This window comes from Falco naumanni, chromosome 6 (assembly GCF_017639655.2).
Source record: "Falco naumanni isolate bFalNau1 chromosome 6, bFalNau1.pat, whole genome shotgun sequence".
NCBI classification, from domain to species: Eukaryota; Metazoa; Chordata; class Aves; order Falconiformes; family Falconidae; genus Falco; species Falco naumanni.
The window spans coordinates 74,601,672-74,625,323 of NC_054059.1; the positions used below are offsets into that span (position 1 = coordinate 74,601,672).

A 23,652-nucleotide genomic window follows, 5' to 3' on the forward strand; every position below is an offset into this window, starting at 1 on the left:
GCTAGTAGTGAGAGAAATATTTTGGTGCTCTGGAAGGCTGAGTCTTGACCTAGATTTAACATGCGTCCTTGAAATGAACTGATGCACGAAGGAAGCTTGCATGCTTACGACTTGTCTGCCACTTTGAAGGAAAATGGGAACACTTCAAAAATAATTTCAAGTTAGAACAACAAGAGTGAAGGACACTTTCCCAAGTCTTGTAATTCTGAATATTGTTGTTCATATCTGAACTGGATGCAGGTGGAATATGAAGAAGAATGCTTGGAAAGCTCCAGCGAGACAACTGCAGATGGGGGAGGCAGCAGTGCAGTGTGAGGATCCCCCGTTTCTGCCGACAATGAATATGTGAATGAGTTCATGATCTGTGGCCTTTCCCAGATAAGAGGTCAGGCTGGATAACAAAGTCCTTCTATTGTTTGGGGGGGATTAAGCCAGGTATTTGGGGGGATATAAACCAGAGTACTGGATTTGTCACCAAAATGGATATTCAGCTGAGTCCCCTGTATCAGTTAATCAGTGTTGATTTGCATAAATCAAATATCCCTGCAACGCGTGAGTCTTATTTGTTCGTGATATGTGACAGCACTTGAAAGCACAACAAATAAAGGCATCTAGAATGGAAGAATGTAGGTCACAGTAGGAAGCTGCTGTCTCACAGGATTGTCATCTGCTTTGTTAAGAATAGATTAATTGGTAGGAGGCGATCTGGCAGCAGTGCTACTGCTGATGTCCTGTGTTCTCCCTTGCATTACTTATTCTGGAATTTATCGGTATTAATGTGGTATAAGTGAAACTTATGACAGTTTTATAAAGATATTGTAAAATCATACTGAAAAACGGAAGTTTCGGGGAAGAGCCATAGGGGTCACTGGAAGAGGCTGACAGGGCTTGACCAGTCTATTGGAAAGGAAATCACTTTTTTTTTTTAATTTAAAAAAAAAAAAATCTCTAGCAAATTTTTGCTGAATCAAGGTTAGCAAAAATCCAGGTAAATGGATTGTTTGGATTTTGAGAATCTACTGCTTTCTTAAAAATAGGTGCTAGAATTAAATGAGTGGTTTATTAAAATAAACACCATCTCACTGGCAAAACCATCGTTAAATACAGGTTAAGAATCTTTAACTTAGCTTTACAGAGAGAGGGGTCTGGTCATAATTACTTTTCTTGATACCTGCTCTGATACCTGATCTACAAAGATACCAGTTTTCAGGATGTTTTGGGTACTGTGGATCCAGTCAAAGGTACAGTTATTCCCCTGGTACATTCTATGAATGTTACCAGAAAAATAGTTCTGTGTAGATGTTGCTATCGAGGTGTCATGGATTGAGGCTGGTGACCTCGAGATAAAGGAGTGACTGTTTACCCAAGTGATAGTTCACAAGGGTACTAAAAGTGAGTATGCAATGGGTTGTTCAGTGAATGGGTGACTAGTAGAGCATGTGAGGGATGGTCTTTGGGAAAAGAGAGGCTTTAGGTGATAGTCTAGGGATGGGAGGATTGACACCAGTGACAGGATGTGTGGGAAGGAGTGGTGGAAAAAAATTTAACACTAATTACATCATCATTTGTGGCTGGTAGAATTGAATAATTAAATCACTTGTTTCCGTTACCATTGTCCTCCCCTGCCTAGCTCAATCAGAAATGGGCTCTCAAACAGGACACTTCATGGATGTTTTCTCTTGCTGAGTTGTAGGACTTTTAGATTACTAGAATTAACTAAGTGTATGTGTCCTAAGGTTTCATGTAAGGTATGTGTTAACTTTTAGATGCAACTTCTGGTGCTGTGTAAGTGCAGACCTGAAACCTTGCAGAGCAGGTAGAGTGAGTTCTTGAACTGCCGCTGTAGTTTGCACACTCTGCTAGGAAAGACTTACTGCAGAGAAGATGAAATGCTGAAACACAGGGATTCATTGACTTTGTGTTTTACTACAGTGTAAATCCCTAGTCTGCTCATATCTTGAGTACTTTATTATGCTCCCAGTCACTGAATGTCAAAAAATAATAGAATTAAAGGTTTAGCGGGGGGCAGAAAGGCAACCAATGGGCCATGTCAATGTCACCGGTTCTGTGATTCCCAGTACCCTCAGTGTTGGTCCTGGAGGGCTGCCACTGCCTCTCCCAGTAGCCTTTTCCAGGTGGTGGCTCTGGGAGCCCTCCAGCACTGCCTCGATTCATTTTCTGGGACCCCTTTGCTCTGACTGCTGAGCACTGGGCCTGGCGCTGGGCTGCTGTGTCTGAACAAGTTCTGTAGGTGCTCCCTACCCTACAACTGAATGGGAGACCTGAGTCATTGTAACTTCGGAGACTGGAAGGAAAATCTCTTGCTTAAGTTTGTCTCATGGATGATTACAGACTTTGGAGGGGGGGGGGGAGGGTTGTAAGCATTTATTTTAGGTCTGACCAGTGTGGTAGTAGCCTTTAGTTAAAATAAATGGGAATCTACAGTGTGGCCTAATGTAACTCCCAAGTGTTGTCTGTCACCTGTGTGTAGGGGGTACCCTCCGTTATATATAGCTTTGGTGTTCAGCAGTTCATACAGAGTTACCTTAGGCTAATGGCAGCAATCAAATTGTCTGGCCCTGTGTATTCAGCTGGTGAGAGATACCTGGTCGCTGCCTCTGTTCTCCATCCACCTCTGGCTGTGTTGTTTGATTACACTGCTTAGCTTAACTTTTTTGGAAGGCAACTTAGAAGCTTCTTGCTGTGTTAAAATATGCAATTTTGTTTTTGCAGAGAAACTAACATTACCTTGAAGGCAGAACAACACTCAGTCACTGACTGGTGGTTGCTACCTGGTACAGTTTTCTTCTTCTGTTTTTCCACTCCCACCCATTCCCCTCTGCTAACCAGAACAGGCAGGTTCAGAAATATATTGTTAGCTTTTGAAAAAAGTGCTATTAACGTATTAATTATTAAATCTGTTATTCATTTTCTTTCATATAGGTGCCTCATTTTTGCTTTGTCTTACAGCAGCGTTTGGTTGTAGTGGATAATGTCCCTTCAGCTTTTGGAGTTGCCTGCAGTAGTTGGTACACTTGCAGGCTTTAGTGTCAGGTTAAGAAGAATGAGACAAAAGGAAAAGCCTTATGGAGAGTGTAGCTTGCTCTATGCGTCAGTCTTGAGCTATTTTTATTGAAATGAAGATGATAAAGTTGACTTGAGAGACAAAAGTAACTTGCCATGGCTTTTTAAGAGGAGCAACTGCTACTGGCATTACAGCTGTGATTGTACTAGCCAGAACTTGTGTGTCTGTGTAGAGCTTTGTGTCTGGCCGTGCAACTCCTTCCTTTCACCCCGCTCTTCCCCAGCTCCCTGCCTGCGGGTGGAGAACACGGCATGTGCAAGCACTGGGGTAAACGCGGAGGTATGTGCCTCTGACACAAGCTGCCGAAACAGCCTGGTCCTGAGACCTCCTGCCCACTGGGCTGTCTGCTGTGCTTTGCATCCTACGGTAGGTCAGCGTTGAGGTGCATGATCTGATGACAGCTCTCCAGGAGTGTTGCAGAAGAGGTTCGAGGGGTGCTGACACAAGAAGGGGTCCCTGAGGGCTCCTGTGATTTTCATAGAACTTGCATTCAGTCATCTTGGTATTCACCTTGGCAAAGCAAGACGGGAGCTGCTTGTTTTACATGGAAGTTTGTGTTAATACTATTTTCTTCTATTTCTTCAAAGAATTCATTGCCTCATGTAAGTTTAAAAGAGGCTAGAGATAGGTCCGTGTTGTATGTATGTATACACATACACAAAACAAAATCTGTAGGTAAGCATGCATGTGAAGTGAGCTTTCTCAAAAGAGGAAGACTAGCTCTCTTACTTAGTTACTATCTTGTTTACCTGTCAGATTAAATGTATTTGAAAGCTGGAGAGGAGGGTAGATTCAGTACTGCAAAACCAAGAGGTTTGGAGCTGCCTTGATAACTCTACATGCTTCTACAAAGGCATGAGCGAAATTGGTATTGCCTGCTAGGTTTAAACTAAGCACTGCGTTGTTTGCGTTTTGGCAGACTGAAAAGCATTGATAGGCTTCTCATTTTGATTCTATCACTCATTTTTTGTTGCTGGTCACACTTGTTGCCTTTCCCTTTTCCCAGTCTGTTCCTTCCCCGCTAGCTGACCGTGCTACACGTGATCAGGGCTAAAGACAAGGAAGAGTTCAAATGCAATGTCATCCCTCACTCCTGATGAATAAATGTCTTGTTAGAGAAAGAAGTTATGACCTAAAGTATCGGTTCCTTACCTGGACCTACAATTTCTCAGTTGTAAAAAAAGAAGCCAAGCAGTCCAGGTTTTCAGGGTTCCTCATTGTCTCAGTCTCTCTGATAATCTCATTCGGACTTGCGTTAGTGAGCAAGAGTTTTGAGACTTTGTCTAGTGACTCTTTTTATTATTTTATTACAATTTTCTCCAGAGAAGGAAAACTTCACAAAGAATTAAGTCACAGAGATCCAGCTGTTGGAGAACTTCATGTGAGGTGTAAGCCACAAGCAATAGGAGAGGATAAATGTGGGTTCCAGCTTTTTTTAGGTACCTGTTACAGAGGAGAGGCAACACCAGTGGTTGAATGCCATGCTTTCTGCCAAAGGTAGCAAATCTGTATTTCAGAAATAATTACTATGACTGCAGAGGCTTGTCCTAGCTAGCCTAAAGCTTCCTGTTCCTTACAGTGTCAGCTGAATTTTGTGCTCTCTGGTAAAACGTATGCTTTCACTCAAGCTGTCGCCAAAGGATGAGACGGTGAATAGCTTGAGCTTCTCTTCCAGAGCCATCTGAATGGTGATTTGTTTGCAGACTTGCAAAGTAGTCCTAAATACTCTTAGCAAAAAGTTGTGGCACTTTGTGATGGATGCCTGTTTGTTTCTTAATCTCTTATGGACAAGTGAAAGCATATATCCCAGGGAGCTGTAGAGGTGCTGCTCCTGCAGGCCCTGCAGCTGCCTCCCTGGCAGCTTTTGCTAAGAGTAAGAATTGCAGCCCATCTAGCACAGGGGAGAAGCCCTGCTGCGGGCGAGGTGAGATGCTGCTTGGGAAAATGCAGTCCTTGGATTTCATAGAATCACATAGTGGTTTGGGTGGGAAGGGAGCTCTAAAGGCCATGTAGTCCCACCTCCCTGCCACAGGCAGGGACATCTTCAACCACATCAGGTTGCTCCGAGCCCTGTCCAACCTGACCTTGAATGTTCCTAGGGATGGGGCACCAACCACCTCTCTGGGCAACCTGTGCCAGTGCCTCACCACCCTCAGTGTAATAAGTCTTCCTTGTATCTAGTCTGAATCTCCCCTCTTGTAGTTTAAAACAGTGAGCCCTTGTCCCATTGCTACAGGCCCTGCTAAAAAGTTTGACCCCATCTTTCTTGTAGTTCCCCTTCAAGTACTGAAAGGCCACAATAAGATATCTTTCTCTGAGGAATGAGAATTGAGTTGATTACCAAATAATCTAATCTGTAAGTTTGTCAGCTGTAAATTAACAGCTTTTAAGAAGTCCTTGCAGTATCCAAACAGACTTCAGTTTAAGTTTTGCTAAGAAGCAGGTTTGGTGGTTTGGGTTTTTTTCCTAGTAAGATGAGGAGTAAAGGTTCTTTAAAACAGGTTCATATATGTTTGTGTGATCCATGCACACTTGTATGGGTCTGTAGAACTGGATTCAATTGGTGCCAGTGTGCCTAGGTACAAAATCATCACCTAATCTGGGGTTTGATATCGCTCCTCCAAAATACTTTTTGTCTGAGTCTTGAGCCTCGAACACTTTTCACTCCAAGTGCAAAGCATTGTCTCACAGAGTTCAAGGTCCTGGTATTTGGCATGACACCTAGAAAATGCAGCGTTTAGACTTTTTGTGTTGAAGGTGTGAAGAAGGGAGAAAACTTTAGAAATCTAATTTATGTAAGACCTCTGAAAAGTGGTGTTGGCACTTAAAATGTTGAGTGTGGTTGGGAATGTTGTGTATTCATACTGTGCAGGTATGAATACCTTGTAGAATAAATATTTTGAAAAGCCCAAGTAGTAACTGAGATCATTAAGAGCTTAATTAAAACTAGAATTCTTGTCTCTTGCCTGATACACTTGTGTTGGGCTTTCTTTGGAAGGAGAAAGTATATTTACATCTGCAGCTTTCTTACAAAATATTTGATCTAACTACTTTGTTGATACCAAGTATAAGCAGACATTAACATTTGTTAAGATAACATTCTGAAATATTAAAGCTTGTTTCCAAGACTTACGGTGACTTTGGAGAGTTTATAATTCTGGACTTGATATATTGGGAAAGCTTGTTACTGGGAGGGCTTGGAGGAATCACCTTTTTATTACTGTTACGCTCTAGGCGTTAATAAACTTCATAAAGCAGTATCTGGCTTAGGAGTTCATTTTAGAAGTTATCTTCTGCATTAAGATGTTAAGTTTGAAAGACAATATAATAAATCTGTCTTGAGAAACATGGGATCTCATGATCAAGTAGTTCTGTGTAAAAAAGACTAGACAAAGTGCTACAAAGGTCTCTGTCCCAAAGTGAATTTCAGAACTTTAAAAGCTTTCAGGTTTAGTTATTTTTGTGTTTTCCTGCTGTTGTTTAGTTTTCTTCTATTGCATTGTTACTTTTTAAAAACATTTTAGGGCTGTTTATTGGGCCTTACTATAAGCTGTAAACATACCTGAAGGATAACAATTTTTCTCTGGGCTTCTGTGATGGCGCTGGTGTGCTAACTATAGGTATGCTACAGGTTGTGTTCTTTGTACTAATGTGCCATAAATCATGAGGCTGTGTTCTTCCTTTCTTTGTGAATTCAAAAGCTGTTAATTCAGAGGAGGATAGCAGATAGTTTTCTCTCTGCCTAGTCAGCCACATTCTTTACTTAACACTGGAATTTCTAAAAATTTAGGCATAATTATAAGGTGTATATCCTTTTCTGGCTAGTAAAGCGTTTGCAAGAGCTCCACCTTGCTTTAGTTGTTTGAAATGGATTAGTGTGGGGGGTATTCAGGTACGCTTTCAAACCCTTGGAGAAAGTGCTGTAGCTCAGGCAGAGAACCTTGCTTTCTTCAGGATTATGGGCTGGCCAGAGAGTGGGCTGAGGGCAGCCCTGAGGAGAGGGACTTAGGGGTGCTGGTTGATGAGAAGCTCAGAATGACCCGGCACTGCGCTCAGCCCAGCAAGCCTACCGCACCCTGGGCTGCATCCAGAGCAGTGTGGCCAGCAGGGCGAGGGAGGGGGCTCTGCCCCTCTGCTCCACTCTGGTGAGACCCCCCTGCAGCGCTGCGTCCGGCTCTGGGGTCCCCAGCACAGGAGAGACACGGAGCTGCTGGAGCGGGGCCAGAGGAGGCCAGGGAGATGCTCAGGGGCTGGAGCAGCTCTGCTGTGGGGACAGGCTGGGAGAGCTGGGGTGGCTCAGCCTGGGGAGGAGAAGGCTGCGGGGAGACCTTAGAGCACCTGTCAGTGCCTAAAGGGGCCGGCAAGAAAGCTGGGGAGGGGCTTTGGGCAAGGGCAGGTGGCGATGGCACACGGGGGAATGGCTTTACCTGAGAGAGGGGAGATGGAGATGAGAGATGAGGCAGAAATTCTTCCCTGTGAGGGCGGCGAGGCGCTGGCCCAGGCTGCCCAGAGCAGCTGTGGGTGCCCCATCCCTGGCAGGGCTCAAGGCCAGGCTGGACGGGGCTGGGGGCAGCCTGGGCTGGGGGGAGGGGGATGGTCTTTAAGGTCCCTTCCCACCCAACCCATTCTGTGACTACTGACCCTGGGAGGGGTGCAGGTGAAAGCAGCCATCCAGATGGCTCCCGGTGCTCATCAGAAAATTTGAATGTGGCCTGAATTCTGCTGTGTTAATCCAGGTGTTGATAGCTGAAGTGTAAGTACACTGCTAAAGGAAACAGTTGCTGCTGCAAGAGCCTGTACCACAAAGATGGGCAGCTTGAGGATACAAGACTCGAATAGGAATTTGTGCACATTTGCTTTTTTTCCTGAGTTGAAAATACGTAGTGCTGTTAAAGGATATTTGCAAAGCAATTACTAAGAAATGAAATACAAAATGTGCTTATTTATATGCTGCTTACAGTTTGTGTTTGGTGATTTGACGTGCAGGTTGATTGTCAGGCTCCTAGCACTGCAGCATTGCCCCTCTCTTGCCCTACATTCTGCTTCCTACCACCCGGCATCCTCACTGAGTTGAATGGTGTCTTTGTTTGGAAAGAATGCAAACAAAATTTGTGCTCTCTTAAAAGGGCTAGCTCATCATTTGTAGCTTTGAAATGGACTGGAAAATAACTTTTTTTTCACTCCCTCCCCCTTGTACTGATAGCATTCTGTCTTTTACTTTTCAGGAGTAGTTAGTTTGTGATTTAGCAACAGAAGAATAATCTTTACAAAACCTTGGCAGGGGCTTGACAAGATGTAAAGTGATATATAACTTCAGATGCAGTGATTATGGATTTCAAACATGCTGTTCTGCTGATAAAAGTCGTGGGTATTCATTAATGTCTTTCATCTGAGAGCAATGGAAACGCAAAACCATTGAGTTCTGTATTCGCCAAGACATTCAGATATTTAAACTTACACAAATAAAACTGGAATGCTTGGTCGGGAGCTGTTGACAATAACCTTTGCTGATGTAGGGATGGAAGAGCTTGACTTTGCTGGCCTGATGACAACTCTGACCTTCTAGCTTCTGAAACTCTGCTTAGTCTGTGTGCTTACAGTGACTAGGCAGAAGTGACTTTCAGTATTTGTGTAAGGGCAGATCTTGTCTAAACATACCATGAGATCAACTAATGGTTGTACTTGTTATGCCTTGATACTCCAAGACCAGTAACCTAAAGAATCCATAAATAGCTTCTGTCTTTTTTTAAAAGTTGTGGCTTCAGGTTTTGGTCAGACCTGGGCTCATATATTGCTGTAACCAACTGGTAAAACACTTGAAATTGGCAGGAAACCCAGAAGTGAGCCAGAAGCTTGCCTGTAAGGAGACTTCATTGTTAAACTGTGTGAGCTATAGTGAAGAGTGACAAACATTTCCAATTTTTTATTTGAAAGTATGGAGTTAAACATTAAGTGTTTAATAGACTGACAGTATACTTTCAGGTTTTTCAGTGAATTCCAGTTTGCCCTGTTGAAGTTGATGAGTATCTTATCAACACTTGAGGGAGTAATTTCATGCTGATCTTTAATTCATCAGTTCTGTCATTATCCTCCTGTGATGGTAATATGTCTGTTCTGCATGCCATTCAATTTTTATACCCGTTACCCTCTTCAACTCTTTCTTCCCCGTACCTGTAATCTGCTCTCTCTGAAGCCTTTGTGTTTCTGTCCGTGTAATGTCACCAGCAACTTCTTCAGAAAGACCTGGAGCTGAATGGTCATTATAGCGATGCAGAACTCTAGCTTTTCCAGTCTGTTAAAACTACTTTAAAAGTATTTAGAGGCAAATAGTCATTTCTATTTATAACAGTCTTTCTGTTACGAAGGCTGAACTAGTATTATCTTGTAATTGGAATGGAAGCTGAGTAGAACATGGAATTAGAGATTTATTTTATCCCCAAATACTAGAGTTGGCTAAATCCCTCTCAGTGTAGAGAAGAGTTAATTTCCTTGGCTGGGTTAATAGCTTCCTTTATCTTAACGCATAAAAAGTGTCTGTCAAACATCCTGCTTTATCTGGGCAGAACCTAAAAGTGTTGCTCTATAAAATACTTAAGATCTTTTGGCAGTTGTTGTGTTCATTTGTTTGATAGCGTTGCTGTGGAGCACTATATCATAGTAAACAACTTGGATAAATGCTACAAAATGTAGGGATCATTAAGTGTATGTGGGACAACTTTTGTATGTTGGCTCTTAATCATTCAGTGCGTTTATTTTTCAAGCCACATACCTATGATAATAGCTATATTGATTCATAGATTTATCTTGAGTGAAGCACTGCTTTGGCGAACTGGAAAAAAATGGGGCACTGACCTGAAACTGAGTTCTGAAGGCCCTAAGCTGACATCCTTGTGGGATGGCAATGAAGAATTAGTGGACAGCCTTAGTCTTTAGTCACTATACTGCTTTAAATCCTTAGAAATGGAGAATTTTGCCCCTTTACACTCCAGTTCACATTGATTAAATACTTGGTAACGGCAGGAGGCTCTGTGAGGAGAGGCATTTGGTATTCCTTTTCCTTTTTGGCCATGTATGTGGTACGTATCCATGTAGCAAGTCTGTCCCTGTTCCTGCCCCTGCATGACACAGGCTTGTGGGGAGGGGGATTCTTTCCCCTCCATCTAAAGTTGTCTAGCCTTTCCCAGAGAGGCTCTGGTATCCTGACTTCTCTGTGAAAAGATTTTACTTATTTAATATTTCAACAGTAAAATGCAGTAGGATGGGCCGTGTGTTGAGCTAAAAGGAGTTTAAAGCAGACTTCCCATGCAGACTTCTTACGTAATAGTGTGTTTCATAAATTCTATTTAATCTTACTTGGTATGAAATGACCTTGTAGATTTAGGAGGGAAGTTTGTGATTGCAGTTGCTGCCTTTTTAAAAGTCTAAATATAAACAGATTTTTGGAAAGCATGAAAAATGATCAGCAGTGTTTCTCTGATTTGAATTGAAAGTCAGAACTCTGTCATCTAATTACTGTCAGAGCATTTTGAGAAGATGGCTTGTAGTGTTTCTGCTCCTCTGTGCTAGTAATTCCTGCAGGCGGTTTTGGGAAGAGAAGGTTGAAACAAGACATGATCCTTGAGTCGCTTTACTGTGGAGGAGCTGCGGCAGGAGGTCCTCATCCTGCCTTGTCTTGCACGGCATCTGCCTCTGAGCCCATCTCTTCTGGGGAAGAGTGGTTAGTGTGTACGACAGGGGTCCTCAAACTACGGCCTGCGGGCCAAATACGGCCCCCAGGGTCCTCAGTCCATCCCCCGGTATTTACAGAACCCCCCCGCCGGGGTCTGGAGGGGGGAAACCAAGCAGCCGCAGATGACTGCCTGCCACTTCATCCGCGCGCCGGCCCCCTGGTTAAAAAGTTTGAGGACCCCTGCACTGCACAAGAGGTTTCACCAAGGTCTTACACATCGGTGTTGGTATTTCCCTGCCTTGGATGAAAATTTCTCACTAGGTGCCTGCAGGATGGTATTTGCTTATTCTCAGGTTGCCTCTCCATCAGATCATAATTACTCTGTGAAAGTGAAATGATAATCTCTCAGCCTGTGGTTTTTCTTCTTGGTCATCTGAAAACAGCTGCTCATTCACAGAAGAAATTCTTAGGAAACAGACATGTAATGGTGCATTTTGTACTGCTGACACCCATCCCTTGTTTTTATTCTGTCTTCAAGATTTTCAGTTTATTTTAATCGTCCTTTGTACAGCGCCTCTCACTTTTGTAAGCAGTAGACTTCAAATAGAACAACTTGCCACACCAGAATTAATAATGAAAATACTAAATACTGATTTTGGTATTGATCTCAGCTGATGATCTGTCTTCAGTTTGATAGTTTGTTCTTCCCGAAGTCTTCTCAGGACAGCTGTCCTTCATCTCCTCAGTCCCTGCAAGTCTTACCATTAAATTCCTTGCAATAGCATTTCAGCATTGCCACCTGTTACCATGCAGATTTTTGTATTGGCTGGTATTGAAAGTAAAAACCTTGCTCGTGCTCTGTCAAGATGGTCTCTGCTTACTCCGAGTTTTGAGAGTCCCAGCTATGCGCGTCTTTCAAGTCCTGACTTTGATTGTACCGCATCAGGGGCTGGAGTCAGGGCTGGACTGGGACAAAGAGACCTTTGCTGATAACTTGCCTTTTATTGCTAATTAAAAGCTTCATGTTTCTTCAATAACGTAAGCAGAAGGGTTTAAGCTTGAGGTTGACTGTAAACCATGCACATATGTGTTGAGCTCAAGACAATTTAGGGCTTCTACTTGTTACATTGGTGTAAAAAGCAAGAGGACTATTTTTAATAGATGGGAGTGTTGTCACCTGTTCCTGGTGTAGGCTTTTGCACCGACTCCTTTGACTCAAACTTGAAAATTTCTTATTTTTGGAAGTTCTCCAGAAAAAATTTTGCAAAAAATTGGTATTTTTTCTTTCCTAAAAATAAGCAAGAAGCCTAGAAGCTTTTATAAGCCATATCATCTTAACAGTGCCACCTGATGGTGTCCATTGACTGACCGTACACCCTCTGCGGCCCTGCTGGTGTTGGTCGGCATGCTCCTCTCCCATTCCAGCTTACTCAGATGTCCTTGGTTTACCTGACGATTTGTTAAAAGAAGAAAAAAAAAAAAAAAAGCTGCTGTTGTGTCTGCAGCCTTTCTGAGATGATGTGGAATTTTTTTTTTAATTATCCTAATCCTAAATTAATAATCCTAATTATTTATTTATGTGTCTGTTTATTTTAGGGATAGACTTCAAGATCAAAACTGTTGAATTACAAGGAAAGAAGATCAAGCTACAGATATGGTGAGTAATACACCCAAGAAGCCATGGGGTGGCATCCTTCTGGATGGCTTCTTTCGGAAGCAGGTTTTCATTACAAGAATTTACTCTTTCTGAGATTACCTTCAGGTATCCAATTTTGTAATGATGTGGTATATTTTCAGTAGTGGTAAAGCTCCATGTGTATTCTCCTAAACTATTTGTAAGAAATAGGGAAGGGATCTGTGTGTTGTGTTTAGAACCATTGTTACTGACTGCTCCTTTGGACAGGCTGCTTGCAAATCTGTTTGGGAGGACAGGATCCTCGCAGTCTGTGATTTAGTGGGAAGTGTTTTAAAACTGGATTTTTATTTATTTTTTTTAATTAGGAGTTGCCTCGATTCTGTGACTATAAGTTGACTAGTAACCTTGGTTTGTGTCAGCAAGAAAGTGTAATCCGCATCTGCACTTTTTTTATTATTTTATATGTAGTTTATATTTTTCTGTGGTAAACTGGAGAGTTTTTCAGCTGGCTGAAAACATGGCTGCTTTTCTGTAGGAAAGTAACATGAGGCAAAACTTAAACTTTTTCCTTTTAGTTTGCTTTGCATGTCTAACTAGAGATTTTTCTTCTGTTTTAATAGCCCTGTAACAATTCAGATCAGGAAAGCTAATGGCTTTTCGTAGCCTGTATGTTTGTTTAGACTCCCTCCTCCACCAGGTACCCATATTACTGGTGCATTTTTCCAGCTTTACTAAAAGGTCAGAACTTGTAATTGTTTAGAACTTGAATTTTCTCATCTTGTCCTCAACTAATAAAAATATTTTATGGCTTGATAACATTGACATTTGTAGACACAGATGGATGGGTACTAGTTAGGGGAAGGCACAGGTCTTCCTCTCTGGGCAGTCGTTTCAATACTGTAGGACCAGCTGAATGATTTTCCTTTCTAACAAATGTGTTCTGAATCCATCTTGTTACCACCACTCTGAGCATGCACTTTGTCTCCTACTTGTTTCTCATTATTCCCAGTCCTGTAAGCACCTCCTTAGCAAAAGTTGGCCAACTTAGTTATTTTGTACCCTGCAAGGGAAAGAGTTATGAAGATGATTCTGTTGTATAAACTGCATAGCCAGTCAATAAGGGAAGCACTTGGATGATGAAGTATCTCAGTGGGCTGGAATGCTTCAGTGGGGAGCCACAAAGGGCAACTGTCTTCATAAGGGCAATGTTTTAGATGGAGCTCTCTGAGGAAGGATGGTATAGATCAACTGGGAACCGAAAGCAGAGCATTGAAAAGGAAGGAACTGAGAGCATTAGCTAAAGAGACATTCAGGTGTAATGCAGCTTCATTGATTGACTTGCTGGGCAGCAAGTGAGTTCACCAGACTGTTAACATTTGGATTTTCAAACCAGATCAAACTAATTAACTTCTAACAATTGTTCTGTGTATTTTTTTTTTTTTTTTACCTCAGCAGGATGGGTGCTGCGAATTGTTGTGGGATGGAAAGGTGGAATAACACATTGGAATGACTTAAAGGGAGTGTTAGATTAAACTTAGGAAAAAGTCACCATTAAGTGTAAAAACTGAATATATGGAGAACTGAGGATGTTTAATGTGTACGTAGACAAAGCAGCAAGCTGTAATGAAGCTGTATGTTCTGGGTTTTAGTGGCTTAGAGAAATTAAGAGGGCTCTGGGTGAGCTGAGTTTTATGAAATTGCAGAGTCACACAGCTGTTGCCTGAGTCTGCTTCTTGTTCCTGCCAATTTAAAATTTCATGTTTAGATGTTGGAAAGCAGAAAATGAAGTTCCTATGGCATGCGCTTTTGATACACACACACCACCACCCCAAAAAAAAAATAAATCTAGCCTTTGTAGTTTCCAGATTTTCCTGTACAAGCAATTTTGCCCAACAGTGGTTTGGTGGCTAGAACAGTAGTGTCTTTTGAAGTTATTTTGTGCAATGCATCTATATTTAATCACTGCTTCCTGTATTTAAACTCGCCCTGTACTTCTAGGAGTTGTGTAACATTTCCAGAATTACACTTCACTCCCGCTGCAGCAGTTCAGCAAGCAAGGGATGCATTTAGTGGGACATTTCCCTTGTAAACCCGAGGCTGTTCTTGTAGCTTTTCTTGCATCCAGAGTACAGGTCATGCTTTTGTAACTGAAGTAAATGCACAGGAGCTAATGTAGCTGTATTAACGGTATGTGTCTTCCGAGTTATGGGTAGCATTTCCAGTGGGGGACATCTCCATACTTGATTAACCTGATCAGAAGATAACAGAAGACAGATGGTGAAGAGAGTACAGACTTTGTTAAGGATGGGAGATGAGACCTTTGGCATTTGTGTGCTTTCAGTTAGTGCTGCATTGCAGGCATGCTTGCAATTTATGGAGCATATCCACGCTCAGAATTTAGAGGAGGAATGGCCACTGTTTCATTTGTGGGTCTCCCCTCTATCCAAAAATGAATGTCCCGTGTGTGAGATTGTCTATTTGCCCTGTGCCTTGTATGCACATGTGAGCTGCTGCTGGTCACTTACAGGGACTGGACACTGGGTGCAGTGACGTTGGCAAAGTCCATGAGTGCAAGTCCAGCCATGGCTCTCCAAAGTGCCACCATGTCTTTGTCCAGCCTTTTGTAATGCTGTTTTCTGGCTTCATAACGGTCCCTTTTATTAGAAGCAAAGGCATTTTTGTCTTGTCATTGTTGCTGCTATCATTGTTATTACTGGTGCTTATTCAGGTTGAAACCTCTTCCCCCTGCACACCCCAGCCCCCACCTGGAAGTGACATTTAGCTGTTTGTGAAATGACAGGTGGTGACAGAAATTTGTACCATAGAGACCTTAGTATGTGTTAGCCATTTCCCAAATAAGATGCAGTTTCTTACATAGTGTTGCTCAGTGTTTATGAAGGAGCTGTGTTCAGTGAGCCATCACTGGCAAAAGCGATGGCCAGACAAACCTGTCACAGAATAAGGTTTCTGCATCAGTGGGAGTGATTATTTGATTATGCAGCAGTTATTTACATAGGTGAAGAGTGTATTTCTTTTCACATGCAAAAAGCAATAGAAATAAACTGTTCCTCAGTTTAAAATTACCATAGTGACTTGCCTCTTGCTGATCTGTATAATCCTTCATCACCTGCATATTAAATCTTTCTCATGCTATTGTCCCAGTATAGGAGTTGCTCTCTGGCTGGCTGCAAAGCTGTGTCGCAGTGTTTTACTGTGGCTAGTACTGGCTTTTGTACTCTTTGGGGGACAGGGGGAGGGAGGTGTGTGTATGTACAGTCTCAATGGGCAGTTAGTTTTACAGAAAACAGAAAAAACCTGCACGTTCTAGTATAGCTCTGCTCCTATCTTACACAGTGGGGTAGCTACCCACCTCTTTTCGGGGGTATGGAAAATGAGTAGACGTGGCAGTATCTGTCATGCCTTGACTTCTAAAATAGATACATATATATCTGAGTAAAGCAATAATTCAAAGGTCAGGTTGAGATAAACCTTGCCAGAGGTGAAAAGCAGCTTGATAGTTCATAGCAATTAAAAAGTGGGTTGCTGTTCGGCAAGAATCAAGCTGGAATTCAAGTATTTTCCTACTGCTCCAAATGTAAACGTGCCTGTTGCAAAATGGTGTTGAAATGGGGAGAGGGGAGGGTGGGACAAGGGAGTGGAGACTGGTGGGACTGGGTAGCGAGTGGGACTATGTCTGTATTCAGGCAGCTTCTGGAGGATCCTCAGCTAGGCTGGGCAGAGCCTGGTGCAGTGCATGGGCTGCAAACGAGGAGGAGGATGGGACACTGCTCTCAAGACTGGTCTTCTGAAGGAATGAGCTTGTTCAGGGCAGATCCATCAGGAGGACTACTGGTATGTCAAATTCTGGGTGGAAGCGCAAAGAAGAATAAGAGAATCTTCTTGGTTTGGTTATGGTACTAGTTATTTGTTCAGAAAAATTGTTGATGTGACAGTATATGATGCAATGCCATATGGAAAAATCCAGTAGTGGGTTAGTACAGGATTTGGGAGGAGAAATAATTACGAAGGGTGGGACTTGGAAGAGTTGACAATGATTAATATGTTGAAAAATATTAATGTTTGATATATGAGCAGTAATGCTTATAGTACAGAGAAGGGAGGGGAAATAAAAGATCCAAGATGAGAGATTACTGCTCCAGGAAGAGGTGGCGTTACTATTGCAAAAGCAATGAAATGTTTTAGAAGTACACAGCAGTAGAGCTAAAAATTCAGCTATTAAGTGTGTAATATATGCTCCAGGAACTCAGAATCACTTTGAAATAGAAACAAAAAGGCTTAGGCATCCTGTAATATGCTAAACTTATTAACATTAATGTAACAATTGAAAAATTAAATGTGATTTTTCTGATACTGTGAGTGTGATCATCTCCAGAGGGCAGGGAAGTAAGCGTCACGGTCTAATCTAATACACAATTTTGATTAGCATGCTCCAGAAAGAAAGTGGCAAGTAGGATGATTAGAGGGATGTAATAACTATTTTAGGAAGAATGACTGGAAAGTTGAGGATTCTTCAGGATGTCAGAGAAGTGACCAAAGTGCATTTTTAAAATCATGAGTATACTGGAAAAGGTAGGTAGAGATTGATAGAACTCATTGCCTTTTCCAATACCAGAGCGTTTGTTCTAGCGTAAGTCTAGAAGGTGATGTGTAAAACACAAGGAAATTAAGTGAAGCTGTGAAGCTCCTCATTGCAAGATGTTCTAATAGCTGCAGATATATGTGGGTTCGCAAGGGATTTTGTGAAGGAACAGTCTGGTTTGGACTGGGAAATACACAGATGTGATTTCTGGCTCCAGAAGTCCTTGAACTGCACAGAAGTGGAAGCTGCAAGAACTCTGGCCTGAGCAAGTGCATCTCTTACCGTGCTTGGAGAATGTACAGAAGTCACATCTGGGGGGGGGTTGTCCTGGTGAATTGGAGGGTGAAAGGAAATACTACGGTCATCTAAAAAATACATAGTGATAGCAGACACAGAGGAGAGGGAAGGATGCTTTAAGCTCTAGGACAGTGGAAATTAAAGTTGCTGGAAATGCACCAGCAGGAGTGGGAGACTCTGGGAGAAGCTCTGGTTCAGTATAATGAAAACAAACTTGAGAAAGGGGAATGTGAAGGGACGAAAACCCAAATCAGCCAGGTATTTCAGAATGGAACTTGACAAATAAGAGGATCGTGATCTGTCCTGTTCTGCTGTTGTGGGGCTTTTGTATGAAGAGTTGAGGCTTTATACGTTTGTTCATGGGGAACTCACAGTTGTTGATTCCTCACTGGTGAATTTTCTATTTACCGGTTTGCATGCAGGTTCCTGGCATTGTGTCTGTGTGTGTTATCAAGCCGGAACAAGGATCTCTGATAGATTGAAGTGGATGACAGTAGGTACAAGTTAGCAAAGTGCTTGATTTCTTCTTGTGCCTGGGACAGGCTTGTTCACAGAATTGCTGCCCCAGGAGTGTCCGGGCAGGTTTGTTACAAGGCAGTGAGTTTCGTCATTAAGGCCAAAAAGTTGAGGTCCAAAAGGCTAGATTCTGAAGAGCTTCCAGAGCTGGGAAAGGCAAATGATCTGTTTCTTTTCAGTGGTGTACAAAACAATCACACTTAACAGTGTAGTATTAGTATGGAAGGAGTACAATGATAAAATTGCTTCTGTAGCAAACTGAAAAAACCAGTTAACTCTGAGATTCTAAGACATTGATTTTTTTTCTTTTTTTTTTTTCTACTTAGCTGGTGCTCTGACCCTCCTGTCTTCACACAAAAAAAATTGCCAGCCTGTTTTCCTACGGTCTTCTTGACTGATTCCAAATTTTAGGAACAGCCTTACTTTTTTAGTATGCAGCTCTTACTTTATAGTCTGCTACACAGTTAGTATTTTCTATCAGTGTGTCTTTGGGAATGTTTTTACATGGCTAGAAAAGTGTCCTCAGAATTTTTTGTTCAGCAATGAGCTAATTGCAGAAATAATCATGTGACCTGGAACAGCTGTCCAGGTGAAAGAAGTGTGCAGCAGCATAGCTATCGGAAATAGCGACACGTGTGGAAATTCCTTGATACATGCAAGTTCTTGCATTTAATAAGTATTGTGGTGAACAGCAAAAACTGCGGACAGCACCCTTGACTAGTATACCATCAGTCTCATGAATTTGTGCCATTACCCTAGGAATGTCTAAAAGTTAACTGTTGCTGCTGAGAACTTTTGAGACTATTCACCATACGCATGCGTCAAGATGGAAGAGACTCTTTTGTCATGCCAGTCAGTCTTCCTATAAAACAATTAGATACTTCACTCATTTTTGCTTTGGTTTAGTTGGGTTTTTTTCCTGGCTGAATGTTTTTCAGAAAAGCTGAAACTTACTAGTGCATGAAGTATCATACAGACGCTCCTTTTTGAAGGAACGTCTTCAACCCAGTCGCTAAAGCTTCCAGAGTGTGCCTGATGTCAGCAGTACAGTTGCAATGCCGTATTCTGCTGCATAGTTTTAAAAATATTATAAGAAGAAACAGTGGGACAGTAATAAAAGTCTTGGGATTATTTTGCTAGGAATTATTTGGTTTAATGCATTGAAGACTATTTTGAGCTATGGGGACTGGAAGGATCTTCACAGGTCATCAGATATAATCTCTTCTTGTTGCATCTGTCTGAATCTTTCATAAACAAAGCATAGTACATTTTAAGATTTCTTCAGTCTCTGCTCGGTCAACTGGAAAGCTGTCCCAGAAATTCCTTTCTGTGTTGGTTAAATCTCTAATATGATATAGCTTATGCATACTTTAATGTTGGCATGAGAATAACTTAAATAGATTTTTCACTTTCCTTGTGCTCCTCCTTTCCCTAGTCCCCAAGGATGACCTTCTTTGTCTTAATTTTGCAGCTAAACCGAGTTTTCCCAGCTTCTTCCTGTGCAGTAGGGCTTCGTTTTCCTTGGCTATCTTAATAGTCCTTGTCTACGTTTATTTTAGCTTGGAGAGTTAGCTAACTTGCACAGATATTTTTGCCTACATCAAGGATTTATTGCACACTCCTAGATTTCGAGCATATTCTTACATCCTAGAAGTTTGAACAAAGGAATGGAAAGCCAGGGCAGTAAACAAGCCATGTAGTCTCAGATTGTCTTGTGCTATTTGCTCAGGGTTCATCAGTCACAGGCAGCTGGAAAACCATAACTCATTTCCTCTGTTTGCTTCAGTCAGTTCTCTAATCTTGTATCCATTAAGACTTATCTCTGAATAATGAATGGAGAATCCATTAAGAAGGGGAAAGGGCAAATATAGTACTGGGGGGGGGGGGAACACTCTAGGTTCTTTGCTTTTTCCCTCCCCATCTTTCTTTTCATCCATTAGCTTTGCTTCAGTTGCCAGAAAAAACAGTGGAGGAGTTAACTAAGCAAGTTAGCTGTAGGCACATAGGACATGACAAGCAATGAGTAACAAGTGTTGCCTGTGCCAAGTTGTGTAAAATCAATCTGAAATCGTACTGTGATGGCTACTGGCCTTGTTAGGAGGGCAGAGGTCACAGGTGCGTTATGTCTTGATGGTTTTTGGTGAGGCTTTTCTGACACTGTCCTGCTTGATACGAGCAACTTAGGGGGAAATGACTTAGGTGAGGGTGCTGTCAAGTGGATACAAAACTCATGGGGAAAGAAAATAAGTGATGTGTAGCAAGTTCTGTTGAGGTATTTTGTTGGAGTCTGCAAGTCTGCAGGAGTTCATGATAGGCAGTATTTTATTTAATGGTTAAGATAAGGGGATAGAGAGCGTGGTTATTTTATTTGAGCGAAGTGGGAAAAGGTAGAGTTGCAGAGTATAAATTGTGTAGAGACTGGATTGTAATTCAGATTGCTTTTGACTAGTTGGAGAAATGTCATTGAAAAAAAGTCCTGTGAAATTCAGTAAAGACAAATGCAGAGCTGCCAAGTTCAGTGTGTGTAATCAGTTACCCAAATGTCAGAAAAATCTGCATCATGAAGGGGAGTGGGATGCATAAACAGGCATGCCCAACTTGTCTCGAAAATATCGCTATATGAGGCTGGTAAGTCTTCGGCTCAAGTATTCTCCTGTTTTTTGCTTAGACATAGGCAAATTGAAGGGAGTCCAGAGAGAGTGATAGGTGAGGCTGTGTATGTTAGACCTTTGGCCAGTGAGTAAGGTCTAAAGAACTTGGTGGCTTGAGAAAATTCAGGGAAGGTGCAAGAGCTGTGTTTGTGTATGTAATTAAAAAAATGTAGAAGGAAGGGAAATTAACTCCTCCAATTACCTATGAAAAGATGAGGATTGATGGCCTTAATTTGCACTAAGGAAAATCCAAGTGTGCCATCGGAAGAAACTTCCAAATTGGGCAGAAAGGAAGTGAGAGAGGGAGGTTCAAGCCAGCAATCATCAGAGGTCTCCAGCAGAACATCAGGCATGTTTCAGGAATAGTGTGGGTATCCCTGAGCATTTTACAGCGCCAGGGAATGGACTAGATTGCCTCTTAAAGCTACTGCCAGCGAGCCAGACCCCTGCACAGCATAGCCTCTTAGAAAACCTGTGAAGGAGGTAGTGCTCAGGTTTAGGACCTGCCCCTGTTCCTCCTCCTCTGCTTTTTGCCCTCTTCCTGGCGTTTGTCATCTCCCAGGAGGAGAGAAAAGATCAGGAGCAGTCAGCTTCTCAGACAGCTACTGCGTTATTACAACAGTGACCTGGGGTCTGACCCAAGTGGGAACCAACTAGAGTGTTTCCACTGCATCTCATGACTTTTCCTTCGTGGCATCTTTGTATTTTGAGGCTTTTCATTTACTCCCCATTTGCCAACTGATACTTGGCCAGAAGAGCTGACGTGTGCTTAAACAAATTGATTTGGCAGCTACAGTCGGTGTTTGTTGTTTCAACTGTAGGTGACTGGGTGGTGTGGAGAGCTGAGTGTTCGCAGGACTCAGTGCCTGGTGGTGTCTGTGTTCTGCCAAGGCATTTGCTGTGACCTCACTAACAGTTGAGAGGGAAATGAGTTGAGTTAGTTCAACTGCAGTCTCTCATCTTTTCTGAGGTTACAGGTTTGTGAGGAAGGAAATGTGGCTCTGGGTAAGGGGGGAATGCTGTGCCTTTCTGAGGATGGCTAGGGAATGTGTAACCCCAGTTTAGGCCAGTTTAAATTTGAGGACACCTTTGATTCTACCTTGTGGAATCATAGAAAGGTTTGGGTTGGAAAGCATCTCTAATGGCCATCTAGTCCACGGGCAGGGACCCCTCCCCCCAGCCCAGGCTGCCCCCAGCCCCGTCCAGCCTGGCCTTGAGCCCTGCCAGGGATGGGGCACCCACAGCTGCTCTGGGCAGCCTGGGCCAGCGCCTCGCCGCCCTCACAGGGAAGAATTTCTTCCTCATCTCTCATCTCCATCTCCCCTCTTTCGGTTTAAAACCATCATCCCTTGTCCTGTCACTATGGGCCCTGCTAAAAACTCTGTCCCTGTCTCTCTTGTAAGCTCCCTTTAAGTATTGAAAGGACACAATAAGGTCTCCCCAGAGCCCTCTCTTCTCCAGGCTGACCAACCCCAACTCAGCCTGTCCTCACAGCAGAGCTGCTTCAGCCTCTCATCATCTTCGTGGCCCTCTGGACCTGCTCCAGCAGCTCCATGTGCTGCTTATGTGAATAGTGTCATTGAAAACTGTCTGTAAATCTGTTAGGTTTATGCCCTCTGAAAGACACTGTAGAATATGCAGTTAGCTCCTAAGTCTCAACTTGATGGCATGCAGGTTGGTTTAACCAAATCTCATGCATTCCATCAAGATCTCAGAATGAGATGAGAAAATACTGTCATTAATATTGCATGATCAATTTTCAGCATATCGTGTATAGAAAACAGCAATTTAATGTTTAAGTCACCTAGATTTATTTTTCATTTGCTTTGATCTTAAAAGTTCAAGAACATACATCTGTAAGATGAAGATAAAGCTTTATAAAACTGATCTGAAAACAAAAATTAACCTTTGTGAAGTCTGAATTCCAGAAGATGTTTGATTTATCATCTTCATGGCTGCTCAGCAGCTGCTGAAATGGAGAGGGATCTCCTTGGGTATCGTGGTGGTGTTGCCTGGATAGTTGAGACAGGTCACTGCTGGTTGCAGTTCCAGAGTGTTGACAGTGGCACTGCTAAACATTAACATGCAACGTCTTGGGAACTTCATACAGAAACGAGTGCTGAATCGGCAGGGTTTGTGTGATGTTTGATCAGGCTCATGGGCTTTTATGGTATTTAACTTAAACATTGTAGGAGTTTTAAAGTGGCTTCTATTTTTACATTCCTTTGGGAAGTACTGGTCAGTAATGGGAGAGAGTGTCTGGGACAGCAAAGTTTTTGGGGTTGTTGAGACGCTCCTGCTGCTGGAGCTCACAGTCCTGTTGAAGAGCAGGTAGAGCATTTCTTGCACCTGTTTTCATCCTGTCTGCTTCCACTGGGGCTAAGAAGGCTCTGAGATACTTCCCTGAGATAGGAGACTTGCAATAAAATTTTCTCCTTATGGGTGCAACTTTCAGGTTGTCAAGAAAAATACAAAGCTTAAAATTAACAAATTTCTACCATAACGTGATACTGGGTTTATTTACTGTGGTAGGATACCAGAAGACCTATTGTACCTTAGCGCTTTGCTGTTCAACAGATAGCTTCATCTTCTGCTACCTTAGTTATGTAAAAACCCAGTTAAGCAGTCCAGTCTCAACTATGACAGAGACAAAAAGGCACTGAAATGTGGTGGTGGTGGTTTGTTGGTTTTTTTTTAAATCCCTTTAAAAATAAAATCCAGAGGAGAAACTTAAAAACCTGTGTGTCTGTACCCTCAGAAGCCTGGCCTGCTGAAGTTTGCCCTTTTTGTTGTCTGAGTTCAGCTACTTCTGGGAGGGAGTGGGCCTTCCTTGGAGCTGCTGCTGATGCACACTCGAGTGTATCTTCCTGCTCTTCGAAAACATTGCACATCCCCCAGTGGTGGTGCAACAGGGCATGCACTGGGCCATGTGCACTTACCTAATAGATATACCGTGCCGGTTTCTTTAGAGCTTGTCTCTGATATGTACTCTTGTCTGTTTTCTGCAGGGACACAGCAGGGCAGGAACGATTTCACACCATCACCACCTCCTATTACAGAGGGGCCATGGGGATCATGCTAGTATATGACATCACCAATGCCAAGAGCTTTGAAAACATCAGCAAGTGGCTCAGAAACATAGATGAGGTGAGTAATGTTCATCAAATCCTAGAACTGAGCTGTTTGTTGTGACCCATA

At 42.5% G+C, this 23,652-nt stretch overlaps 1 protein-coding gene across 1 annotated transcript in view; it reads left to right on the plus strand.

Moving 5' to 3' along the window:
* The window catches only part of RAB10 (RAB10, member RAS oncogene family), a 49,818-nt gene that overhangs the window by 14,884 nt on the left and 11,282 nt on the right, over positions 1-23,652 (plus strand). The window contains exons 2-3 of the mRNA XM_040597895.1: positions 12,351-12,411; positions 23,463-23,601. Of these exons, the coding sequence (XP_040453829.1) occupies positions 12,351-12,411; positions 23,463-23,601 (200 nt within the window). The remainder of the gene's footprint in view (positions 1-12,350; positions 12,412-23,462; positions 23,602-23,652) is intronic.